We start from the raw sequence: 13,245 nt of genomic DNA on the forward strand, positions 1-13,245 counted from the left end.
TGGGTTTATTTTTATTTCTTTTAAATTAACAAGTGCATAGCCAACTTAATAAATGGAACATGCATTTTGGACATGAAACCAGCGATGGAGGCACTTTAGTCGTTTTAGAAGGGGTCAAACGGTCACACAAATTATACAATGTAATAATATGATGCCGTCCCTAGCTACTAGCCACTTGTTTTACGCCTTAAAGGTAGGAAAACATTGTGTTTTGTTTCTACACAATTGATCACATCCCACAAACGGTGGGTCGGTAAGGAAAGATGAGTGCTGGCCCTTTATATATAAAACAAAGGGGTACGGTATCGGTTGAAAACTAAGAGAAATGGCCCAATCGAAAGGAGTAGCACAAATCTAAGAGACATGGTCCAAAATTTTGCCTTGGCTTTGATGGTAAAGCCCTACAATTTTAGTTAAAATCTTACATCAATTCGACAATTTTCCCTTTCTCATATGGGAATTTTCTGATGTTATATTACAAGTTCGGACACATAATCTTTTTGAGAATATTTAAACGTTTAATTATATGTTAGTGATCATAAGCACCCTTGTCTAGTTATGATGTAATAATAAGGTAAAGGTAGGACATGGTAAAAGATGAATAACCATTTTATTTCTGGCATTATTTATGTTACTTGTGTCCGACTGTCCGTACATGTAATCATGTAGGATGCAAATATTTTCAAGATGTATAGAAAATTCCTTTATAATTTATAAAAGTTCCTTTAAATTTAGCTGTGAAAAATACTTCTACAATTTCTTACAGCTTTTGATATACTATATTTGAAGTAGTATTTCAGATATTTAAGCTATTTACGTTTACATTTGTTACTTCAAATAGTTTTAAATGAACCATGAAATCTGTTTCGCGATCTTTAAATATTTGTCCGTTGATATGTGGCTATGTGCTTCATTAGCAAATACTTATGCTAGTTTGATTTTAAAACTTTTTACTAGCCAAAGTTTTAAAGCTTTATTTGATACATATATATCTTTAAAATATATCATTTAACTATATCTTACTTGAATTCCCTTTTATAAAGTAGCTAAAACTTATATAGAAAAATATTTTTTCTTTTTTAATTATATATTTAAAGCTTATATATAAGTTGTTTTGCGAAAAACATTTTTAAAAAAAGCTGCAATTACAAACAGAAACACGAGCTACAATTCTAGCTTGACAAATACACCCTATCCTTTGTTAATTAGTACATTTTATTCATAAAATTTTCTTGCAAGAGTGAGCTCTGATGAATTAGATCTGTGCGTTCCTATAGCCGCTTATTCACTGTTAAAACTTATTTAGTGTGTCCAGCGAGTTGATCTGACTCGTAACACGCTTCCACTAGATTTTGCTTTTCAACTTTCATCAGTTGTTAAAATAATAAAGTACCAATCAAGAAAAAGATAAATATTAAAATATTAAAATGACAAGATTTGAAACACAAGTAGCCCATTGCCTCATTACCCATACATAAAAGTGACCCAATAAAAATCTGTGAAAGCAAAAATATCTCTTGGCATATTTGCTTTAGCGGGTTAGCCCAGCCTGTAATTTAGCCGAATTTCAAAACAAACTTCAGTACTAGTATATGGTTTCAGAACACATTACCCAAAAGCAGTCAAACATTACTGACTGGTCGGATTCCTTTTTCTTTAGTTATGTCTCCATCTCGTAAAACTTTCATTCAAAAAAACAGCTATTATATCAGAATCCAAAGCTAAGAACCAAACCCAAAACGGCACATCACACAACCCCACATCATATCATCATAGTTTAATTAATTAATATATAGAGAATCTAAAGTAACGCCAAATACAAAGTTCGAAAATAAATCTAAAACAATCTATAGCTAGATCAAGTTGCATTTCCTAATAATGCATTTTTGATAACGATACTACCATAAGAACATTTTTAGCGTTTTAAAAACACTAATTAATGGTGAGGACAGAAAGTAAGCATATAGCTAGCTCCGGTGCAAGTCGCGATACTTGTTGGATCATCGTACGCATATGAATAAGCCCTCGGACAAGCCACCTTAAAGATCCTTGAATACGCCGTCGGTTTACATGTCTGTGGGTTACCATAACTTCCGGTACAACAAAACCTAGGCGAATTGAAAGCAGAACACGCGCTTTTACACGCTACCACGCGACGTTTGTCATGTGACCGGACTTGTAACCCAACCGGACACATAACATTCAGATCACTAACACATCCTGCATATGTGCATTTGCCTGTTCCTTTAAATGGCCTTATAGCTATTGGAAGATTGTACCTATTTGATAAGCATATATACATAGTTATCAGTAGTTGATTTTAATTAATAGCTAATTAAATTGTGTTGGGGCTCATGGTTTTTTCTAAAGAGATATGATACCTAGCTACACAAAATGTCTTTGTCATACACAAAAGTTTATACATTACACCATTGTCCACTAATGTGTTGGATATATACTACAATTTTTGTATGGCCAAAATTTTTTGTGCAGGTAAAATAAAAAACAGATTTTGAGATGACATGCATTGTGAATTAACTTTATAAACTTATCAGATTATCAAGGATTTCAAATAGTATGTAAGTTCATCTATGGATTTTGTGTTTGTCAATTTGAACTAATCAAATATTTAAACCAATAAACTTAAGCTGTGACAAGTCCATAAAATAATCTTTATAAGCTAAAAACATAAATCAAGAAAAAAATGAATGAAAGAAAAGAATAGTACCCGTCAACAAGGCTAACATCATAAAAGTCTTGTTGAGCAGTGAGAGTGATTTCAGCTAGAGTAGCAGGTGGGGCACCGCCGGCGCCGTTGCAATAGAGGGAGCCACCACAGTCGCCGGTGGCGCATTTACCACGGCCGGAAGCATCAAAAGCACAGCCTTCACGGCCCCAAAGACGGCCAGACCAGGCAGGTGGGAGGAAGAGAGTGTAGGACCTTTTAGGGGGGAGTTTGAAGCCGCCCCGGGCAAGAATGGGTGACCCGGCACCCGGTTGGATACCGGGCCAGACATTGTGGGTACATTTGTTAACCATCATGATGGTTGTGGCTGAGATGGTGTGGATCGTGATAAGGAAAATGATGAAGAAAATGGAGGTCTTTTGGAGCTCCATTGATGAGATACTGACTGAATAGTGTGGGAAACTTTGTGAAAATGAAAGTTATAAAAGGAATTAATGTAGGTCTTACAGTGACACACCAGTCACTACTGAAGTAGTGAGTTGGCCCCAATAATATTTGATTTTTAACGATTTATCACCTCCCCAAATTTTTCTATAAAACTTTAATATATACAGTAGTATATTTTTTTTGAACGATAAAAACTTTAATATATTGATTAAATTATTTAGAAATATGTGAGTTTTTTCACTTTTAATATTGATTATTAAATCTAAATTAATTCAATAGTAGGTTACATTTTGGTGGAGTTGTGTGTCGTATAGGGATTGTACGAAGTCAGTGGAAATTGGCTGACAAAAATGGGTGGTCACGTGACCACAAACTGAGTTTGTTTTTGCACTCTGTCATTTACAAACAAACCCCTTGGATTTTTTCAACATCCCTGATTCCCTGTCCTCCTCCTCCTATAAGATCTATTTCCTTTTATTTTGAGAAAATGATCCCTACACAATATATTTTATTCATATACAATATTGTATGTATTATACAGTTATAATGCATATATATGTTATATATGGCTAAAAGGTGTTGTGTATGAATCACTCCCTTTATTTTATTTGTGATACCCCATTAATTTTGTTACTATTTATATTATTAAACAAACAATATTTTTTTCATTTGCTTTTTTTATATATCTATATATATATTAAAAGAGTAGTTAACCAAGTTTTCTAAAGCACTCCTCAAAATCAAAGCTATGTTCAAATATTGTCACATAGGATTTTAGCTTACGTAGCATCTTCATGTTTTTCTATAATATTTATAATACATAAATAAATAAAATTAGATAGATCTTAAAAGATTTGGCAATTTTAATCCCAATTAATTTCAACTATATATTAAGAAATAAATTATAGAAAATTATCTAATCTTATATTAAATCACGTACTAACCAAAAATGAAGACTATTTATATTTATATCCATAATTACAAATGAATTCTTACTTAAATAATATTTAAAAAATATAAAAACAAAAACATTTACACAATTCGTTTCTTGTGCTTAGATAGGTTCTCTATTCTAACTTCATAGGTAAATTACTTTTTAATATTATTCATCTTAATTATAATTTTTAATATTTTTCATATTGTATTTTTTTTAACATATATTTGTCTATGACATTAAATTTATGCTAACTAAACTAATTTTATTGGTTATCAATCTCAATATTAAAAACTTTAAAACCGTACAACGTGCGGGTAAAAAACCTAGTATATATATATATCTTTTTTATGTGATACAAATGATACGTTATATGATAGTTTACACAATTCTCTTTTAATAAGAAAAATCAATCTAATGCCTGTGACTTGGGATTTGATCTCGATTTACAATTTCAATTTTTGGGAACAAATTCGCAATGTAATTTTAAAATTTTATGGCGAGTTGTCAAACGGTTTCCCACTTTCTTGTTTGCTTTTTTTTGTGTCTATTAAGGTGCTCGGGGCGCTTAAGTGAAAGTCAGTCACCACATAAACTTAAATTAAATAAACTTATCGCATCTAGAAAGAAAACTCCTATGGCCTCACAAGATTTTTAGATGGTTGCAAGTAGAGTTAGGATCCAATCTCTCATCTCTTAGGTTATTTAAGATCCAAATATGATGAAATCATTCGTAATCATAAAAAATAAGACACGTCTCTTCATAACAACTGGAATGACGCAAGTTCTATTCCGTTTGCAACAATAATTAAGAATCATTAATGTATTTGTTTATGTGTATAGTACTGGGTGAAAGTGTTTAACTTAAAAATGTGTTGTGTGGCATGTGTATGTTGTTACCAATATTATACTGTGATCAAGGGATTCCATCTGATTTACCAATCTTGAATAATTGATTAGTGGTTTGCAAAAGTTGGTTTTAAGAAATAGATAACATGTATATCGATTGCCTGATAAAATTTTGCTCCTCATTCCATATATGAGAAATACTAGCACTATTTGGTACAATATCTGGGTTGCTTAGGGGCTGCCGAGCGCCCGACTCATCTTTCAGAAAGACTATTCCCTATCAACTCCACATCGGCGTCACATCAGACGAGGACTAACTATTTATACCATTGATCCCTTAAAACCCCACACACCCTTTAAATAGTAACTTGTCCCTCCATGGACTAATCACACAAGGATTAATGAATGAATAATCATCTTCAATTGTGTTAACTCGTCCATAGGGGAGGGATGAGTGAGGGACGAGTCTTGGACAAAAGCATTGTTTAGTCTCTTACACAATTAATCAACTTTTGGGGTTAGCTGCGTAAATTCTGGTATGGTCAAGTTCAAACTAGTTTTACGTCATAATTAAGTACCAGCTCATGCACACAATAACTTTCTTTATTTACATGGTACTAAATTAATCTTATGCAAAAAAATATTGTAAAGGACAATTAGGGCCATAAATTGCTAAAAATAAAACATTTAAATCTCTTCTAAACAATAGGTATAATAAAATAAATTTTATAATCTGAAACCATCTTCCTACAATTACTCATACCTTGAGCAAAAAGGAAAATGAATGTGGTTGTGCAAAATTTGGGATCATTCTATAACCAGATGACATCCTACACTATGCCCGCCCACCCTAGACAGATGATGAACTTTCCCCTACCGCCACCCATTGAGAATGCTAACATCATAAGCCTGGGTTTTCAGGGATGTATTTGCCAGTTCTCAATTATAATCCATAGCAGGCTGATCAAGCAGCTTTCCAAGAGGGAAATGATTGGAAAAGACATGACACTTTTAGTAAAAAAACTCATGATCGCCCAAGATGGCAATCTTCTTCTTTATGATACCTTGGGTATCTAATAGAAACTAAAGATCAGATTTTTACTGAAATAAGAACAAACAAGATAGTTGCCTGATTGGAGACATGCTAATCTCCCGATTACATCATAGATAACTCATTCCGAGTTGCGAATTCTCCTAAACACAAACAAGGTTTGCTAAATCAGAATAGACATGGACAAAAGAAAAAAATGCAGGAGACACAAATATTTAAACTAAACATAGATGGGAGTAGTTAACACCACTCCCTGATTTTGTAGATAATCTCCCAACTCCTAAATTTTCAATTATTTTCGATTTCCCCCATCTTGTTTCTCTTTATCCAGTAGGTTTGGGTTTACCCATCCTTGGGATCATACATTCATACCAATATCGTGTCTGATGCACCATAAATAATTGGTTGCTGTTGATAAATCAAAGAAGCATGAAGCACCAAAGGCCGAAAGTTTTGATAAATCAAATAAGAATGAAGCACTAAAGGATGAAGATTCAGGAAAGTGTGGTCATCAATAGCTTTTATTTTGCCAAATTAGATTAGTTTTTGTTTTTTCTGTTTGTTTTTTTTTTTCCTTCATGGTTTCCAATATATATATATATATATATATATATATATATATATATATTACAAACTTTCATTTAAACCAAAATCATAATTAAGTCCGATTTCTTATGGTTAATCACGTGAATTTGCAGTCATAGTTATATTCCATAGCCAAGTTTTTTGGTAAACAATTAACCAGAATATTGCACTCGTAAAATGCCAAGGAAAAAGAGTCAACTGATAACATATGAATGTCTTTAAATAAGAGATTTATTGTCACTGGGTTGTTTGGGTTCTTGGCCCTATGAATGATTCAGCCAACACATACAAAAATCATTCAAAGACTTTATGATGTGAACAACCGATCTCTTATTTTAGCATGCTTGTTAAATACCATTAGTATTGCTACTCCCTTTAATTTGTTGTAAATTTTCAATAAAAAAAAAAAAATTTAGTTTGTCTCAAGAAAATTGAATGAAAGTTTTCGATACAATAATAGAAACCAACAATGCACAGACGATAAATAATGTGGTATTGCCTTTAATAAATATTTATTTGATATGACAAATTTTAAACCAATTTATTTGTGATAGACTTGGTTTTTTTTTTTTATATTGGAAACGGATATTTAGGCTGATTGTAGAATGATGATGATGTTTTTAGGCCAAAGTACTTTTTTCGTCCCTGTGGTTTTTTGAATAAGCACTTTACATCCTCGCCGTTAATTTTTGGTTAAAATCGTCCCTGTGGTTTGCATTTCGTCCGTGGGTCCGTTAACCCCCTCACGTGCAAGGCACGTGAGGGCATATATGTCTTCTTACCCATTTGTTCCTATGGTTAAGTACAAAATTCGTCTTTATGGTGTGTCATTTTTGCATTTTTCATCCTTGAATTTAACAAACTTTCAAACAAAAATTTAATCAAAAATCAAAACAAACTCAAATCAAAAACCTATATATACACCTACATATGAGGATCTAATTTAATACCGGCCGGTACAACTAATTTAATTTATTTTATATTTTTTTAAAATGTTATAAAAGTTACTACAATATAATGAAAATAGTCAAAATATAATTAGAATTCACTCAAAAAAAAAAACAAATAGGTACTTTATAACAAATTACAAAAAATAACATTAAAGTATTGTAAAATAATTTTTAAAAAATTCAAAAAATAACAAATGTGAATACCGGAAGTACCGGAACGGTAATACCGAAAATATCAGAAATAGTTGTAGCGGGGTATCTTCCGATACCGGTATTATGGGTATACTACCGATATTTAAAATATTGTATGTACGTGGTTGCATTTGAAAGTGATTGAGCATATCCTCAAATATAGGTATATAGGTTTTTGTTTTGTTTGGATTAAATTGGTACGGTAATTTTTGTTTTTTTTTTGAAATTTTTTCCTGGAATTGTTAACGGCGAGGACGAAAAATGCAAAAACGATAAACCACATGGACGTTTTTTGCACTTAACTCTATGAAAAGACGAAAATGCCCCTCACGTGACTTGCATGTGAGGGGTTTAACGGCAAAGTTATAACGGCAGGGACGAAATGCAAACCACAGGGACGGTTTTAGCCAAAAGTTAACGGCGAGGACGAAAAAAGTACTTTGGCCATGTTTTTATATACAAAGGGATACGGAATGGATGGAATTTTTTTTAATTATTTTCTGATTATATGATCATATGATATAGAAATATGGATATAAAATTAGAAATGGATATTTAGGTTGATTGTAGAATGATGATGATGATGTTAATTACCTACACTCCACAAGAAGGGGTGAAGTGAAGGAGAAAATGGGAGCTTTGTGTGTAAAAAGACTAAAACACTCTCATGTGTTTTGTGTTTTTTCCTCAATTACTTAAAGAAAAATCATTTTAGTAAATACTTTTACCATTTTAGTAATTATTTTTTCTAATCACACCATTTTGGTTAATAAACTCGTTGTTAATGTAACACAAATACCATGTCATAACAAAATCATATTAACACGAAAACCGAGTCTCTATAATGTGGAGCTCTAGACCAAGAGTTTATCCACGGTTTATACTTGTAATATCAGCATTTGTGTGTCTTATTTTAAAATAAATGGTCATCTTAATAGTTGTGGAAAGGACCCAAATGACTCATCAATAAATCCGAAACGGCCCATTAATAGTTTTACAAAAAACTACAAAGCAATGGTTTATAAATTGAAATCCCAAATGTTTTACTGTATTTAAGATTTGAATGGTTTGGATATTGTGTTGAATTCATATAAAGAATAACTTGTTTCATTTCTTTTTAGTATAAAATTTCAATTCTTGTATTTCGCCATTTGCATGAAATACATATTAATGATTCGAAGTCTTTTCGGCTTTTGCATACCAGACATTTTGTTCCTTTTAAAGAAATTTCTCAATTTAATGACGAAGTTAAAAAATATTTCTTGTGTAACTATTGAGATTGTGATTTGATATCGTAGTCATTCCACGCCACTTATTCGAAATACTGCCAAAACTCCTAGTTATGCAATTAAGCAAGTAGCCCGTACACATTACTAACGAGTTTTTGGCCCATGGCCTATTGATATCTATACCAGTTTTCAGTGTGCCACTATTACTTGTGGGCTTGTCGGCAGGGGTTAATCGATTTCAGTTACTATTTATAATTCGTAGTTACGGTTTATGTTTAAGGATTCAAATCTAGGCATAATCAATCTCTTTTTCGCGACCATTTTAAAGATAAACAACTCCACAAACCATTGAAACAAGATACTAAGAGGCGTTTGAGATAATATTAGCACTACGTACCTACGTATTTAAATGTATTTTTTCCAAATTGAAAGAGACTGATAAATACATTTTTTATAAGAGTATTTGTTATTTGATTATATTAATTTGAAATTTACAAGCAATAAGCAAACAAATAGAAAAATAAAGCTTTTCCAAACACCCCAGACTTAGAAATACATAAGTAATGACAACAAATATTGAGCATAAAGAACTAGAGGGCAAAAGTAGAACCTTGAAATACAAGTATATAACATCAATGACAACAAACATTAAACGGAACTTATATAATTCTATTGGTTCAAGTCCGATATCCTAATACTTATCTATCCATATGATCAATTTAATTATTCTTATTGATTAATGACACCATAGTTCCAGCTTCTTCCTTTTCACTTCACCATCTTAGCTTTGCCGGGACATACTGCACATAGCAAAGATCAATTTAAATAAGTATCACTGTATCAGTCAATACTTTGGTGGATTGTTCGATTTCATATCGAAAAGATTTTCTCACCTTATCAATGAGAGACTGATAATAAGGTTTCACTTTCTCGACGTCCACACGAACTTTGCTCTTGCTGTATAAGTCATACTTGCTGTCGTATGTAAAAGTACCATTAGCATATCTACTACTCGTAAAATTAGGAACATGCTATGAGAAGCGTGAACAAAACGTTTACTTGAATACTTGAAGCCATTTTAGATTCTCGATGTCTTGTTCATTCATCAAGTGCTTATATGCTTCGGATCTGTGCAAAGCTGCAATAAGAACCAATGATTAGTAAACGATGAAATCTATTACTAGTTGATTAATAATCTCAGTTTTCATAAAGGACTTTATACCATAGAAAGAATGGTATCGTATGATGAAAAGCCCGGCTGAAGGAAGAGTAGTCTTGTTTTTCTTCGCCACCTAAGTTAATGATACAAATAAACATCACACTTTTCATAACGATCACTTACACGAAATGAAAGATGACTTTTGAAGGGTGGATAGTTGATGATTAGTACCAAATACATGTAATCGTCGTGCCCCCATGACATCATAACATTATCGAGTCCACATCCTTCCGAGTAAATTCCATATTTCGTGTTGTATGTAGGATCGTTGTAGTCAGGATTTTGCAAGAAGTACTGTTTTCAAACACCCAAATCAACTATGGATATTGAAAATAGAACATGGTATTTATGATTAAGTACCAATATGATTCACGAGTCTATTGAAAAATAGACCTTGTAGTGAACGATTGATTTGTCAAAAGCACATCCAACTGGAAATGTGTCGCCCACGACAGCCCATTGAGGGAGTTCGCCAAAACTAGGATGCAGCAAGACCTTTCCAAGATCTATAAAACATATCTAAAGTTAATATCATAAGCACATAACATTATAACAGCATTTTTTTTGTTTGTTTGTTTGTTTTGAGCGTACTAAAATGTACCATGGATCAAGGCAGTCAAGTGAAGCCAATCTTGATTAGGATAGTCTTTTCGTATAGCTTCGGCGGTTTGCAACAAGTGCTCAATTTGAGGTTCATCTAAGTCGGGGTCACTCTCGTCGACAACTTGGTTCAATAGTTCGCAACACTCCCAAATACTCATTTCCACCTTGTCTAATCTCTCATACTCTTGTCTCATCTTTTTGACCTACATAATGTATTCATATTGTCCAAATTTAGTTCAAGACTAATTTGGTTTTTGATGAAAAACTTTAGTGTAAAGTTTTGAGCAAAAAAATAACCATACTCACAAAATCAACTGTTTGATTAATATGGTTCACCCTGTAAAAGTCTTCAACTCCTTTTTGTCTTTCGCTTTCTATGTCGTAATCCCTAGAGTTTAGAGCAACAACTCATAATTAGTTTAAAAAGTTGTTAAATTTCATATGGGCCAAATAGGCTATAGCCTAATACCGAAATCGACTCCAAAGCCCATTCTTCTAACTTATACTAGTAAAATTTTACTTGTTTTTTCTTCAAATTTATTGTGTTTTTATGAATTTATGGTCATGTTTTATCATGCTATATATCAAAGTACAAAAAAGTAAAAACCGACCTCTTATTGGTTCAAATAGATTTTTTCCTTCGAAAGTAAAATATGTGGGACTTATTGCTATTTATTTTTTATTTTTTTAATTATTATGTTTTAACTATTGCTTTTTAAAAAAAAGGAGAAACAAACTAAATTATTTTTGTGGTTTAGAAACTCTCGTAAAAAATCATTCTGATTCATTAAGGACGACCAATTATTTATCAAATCTATTTATATGAGTCAATCTTAAAAATTCTATTGGACTATCTTTTTTTTTATGTCACTAAAACAATAGATCACAATGAAATGAAATAATATATAAAAAAAAGAAAGACCTAAATTTATGGCCAAAAGAATTGGCATGCGGAATACAAAATCCACCATCCAACACCAATTCTGATTCCTCTGTATTCTTTGGGATATACCCTTGGCTTCCATTTTCTGCCAAAAAAAACAATGATATAAAAAAAGAAAAAATAAAATAAAATACTTCTGTATTTTTTGATTCGGTATGCGAATTTTTGATAGATATAAATGAAAGGTAAACGGGCAACAAGTTCGGAAGACTCTTTTTTGTAAAGCAAAACTTAAAAACTACATTAATCGTCCGTGACATCATTTATGCACTATTAGTTACTGATTAAAAAGAGCATTAGATGAAAACCCAATAACAACAATATGATATTTAACATTTATTCAGTATTAAATCAAGACAATACGATATTTGGTCTATTAGTGCCTTCCAAAAACAACAAACAGAAAAAATCATTCAAGAAATCCTATAAATATCTGAAACTGATCCAACAAAACATACTTTTATTTTTGATTATGATAATTATAATTATAAGACATAGCATAGATGCAAAATTACATAACATGAAAATTATAATAATAAAAAGAAGAAAGAAAGACGAAGAAAAATGAGAAGATTGATTACCTAATGGAGGTTGATCAACTGTGATAGTCATCTTTACGAATCCTCCTCAAGATATGATAGAAGACCGAGTCCAGATAATTAAGAAGAATGACAGCGTACAAGATATATATATATATGTATAAAATAAAGAGAAATGTATGTGTATATATATATATATTTATGATTGAGTATTTATAAGGTGCGGTGGTGGTTTGAAAAAAATGAGAGGGGTATTTATAAGGTGCCGGAGATGGAGTCCTTCCCTGAGAATTCATATTCACCAAAAGTCCTTCCCCTGAAAACTCTAACTCTTTTCCGCTCCTTCTTTCGCAATTCACAACTTAACTTAAAAAACTATTTTTATTTACACTATATCTGTTTGTTTGTTTTTCTTTGAAAAAGAAAAGGAAAAGGTAGACTGAAAAAATTGGTGATAGGTGGAGATTTAGGAGGTGTTTGTAGGCTTGTGATTTTTCTTGAGCCGGCAAGCCTTGCTAGGACTTTTTCTACCAGCCCCTAGTTTTTTACTATTTTTTACTCGTATTTTTTTATAAAATACTTATTTTACTAGAAACAATAATTTCTTATTTTCTAATAATAAAACATTTATGTTAAACCTCTTTATTTCAATTTTGTTGGTTTGAGATATTTGTTTGATGGTGGGCCGCGAGTGACTCAGCTATGTGGTGGCATCAATTATCGGCGAGTCGGTCACGCAATCTTTGAAATGCAACAATTTTATAAAAATGAGTGATACTTTTAATAATTAATTGTGAAAAAATGAAAAACATAACATCGAAAATTGTACGAGTAGTATTTAAATTGTTATCATATGCATATAATATAAAATTATAAGTTGATTAATAATCTATGTATATTATTTAAGTCATTTATATATGTAATAATAACCTGTTAAATACAACTATAGGGTATTTTAATTATTTTCATTATGATCGTTGTGAAAAAAATATATATATTTTAAATATTTAAATAATCA

General features: G+C 31.6%; 2 protein-coding genes across 2 annotated transcripts; both read right to left on the reverse strand.

Moving 5' to 3' along the window:
* Positions 1 to 1,765: 1,765 nt before the first annotated feature.
* Positions 1,766 to 3,198, reverse strand: LOC122588173 (thaumatin-like protein). Its single transcript, XM_043760302.1, has 2 exons — positions 2,729 to 3,198; positions 1,766 to 2,279 (listed from the first exon to the last, which is right to left on the reverse strand). The coding sequence occupies exons 1-2, from the start codon at positions 3,115 to 3,117 to the stop codon at positions 1,937 to 1,939; spliced, it is 732 nt and encodes a 243-aa protein (XP_043616237.1). The 5' UTR covers positions 3,118 to 3,198; the 3' UTR covers positions 1,766 to 1,936.
* A 6,252-nt stretch (positions 3,199 to 9,450) lies between these two features.
* On the reverse strand, positions 9,451 to 12,822 carry LOC122587432 (inositol oxygenase 1-like). Its single transcript, XM_043759598.1, has 10 exons — positions 12,270 to 12,822; positions 11,668 to 11,773; positions 11,052 to 11,133; positions 10,744 to 10,948; positions 10,536 to 10,648; positions 10,314 to 10,436; positions 10,146 to 10,215; positions 9,983 to 10,061; positions 9,817 to 9,898; positions 9,451 to 9,723 (listed from the first exon to the last, which is right to left on the reverse strand). Exons 1-10 carry the CDS (start codon positions 12,298 to 12,300, stop codon positions 9,697 to 9,699), a joined length of 918 nt encoding a protein of 305 aa, XP_043615533.1. The 5' UTR covers positions 12,301 to 12,822; the 3' UTR covers positions 9,451 to 9,696.
* Between the last annotated feature and the right edge of the window lie 423 nt (positions 12,823 to 13,245).

Source organism: Erigeron canadensis, chromosome 2 (genome assembly GCF_010389155.1).
Source record: "Erigeron canadensis isolate Cc75 chromosome 2, C_canadensis_v1, whole genome shotgun sequence".
Lineage (NCBI taxonomy): Eukaryota > Viridiplantae > Streptophyta > Magnoliopsida > Asterales > Asteraceae > Erigeron > Erigeron canadensis.

Coding starts and splice junctions, on each gene's coding strand:
- LOC122588173 (XM_043760302.1), bottom strand. CDS start 3,117: ATGGAGCTCCAAAAGACCTCCATTTTCTTCATCATTTTCCTTATCACG. Junction 2,280..2,728: donor GATGTTAGCCTTGTTGACGG/GTACTATTCTTT, acceptor CTTATCAAATAG/GTACAATCTTCCAATAGCTA.
- LOC122587432 (XM_043759598.1), bottom strand. CDS start 12,300: ATGACTATCACAGTTGATCAACCTCCATTAG. Junction 11,774..12,269: donor AGTTGATCAACCTCCATTAG/GTAATCAATCTT, acceptor TTTTTTTGGCAG/AAAATGGAAGCCAAGGGTAT. Junction 10,949..11,051: donor TTAATCAAACAGTTGATTTT/GTGAGTATGGTT, acceptor TACATTATGTAG/GTCAAAAAGATGAGACAAGA.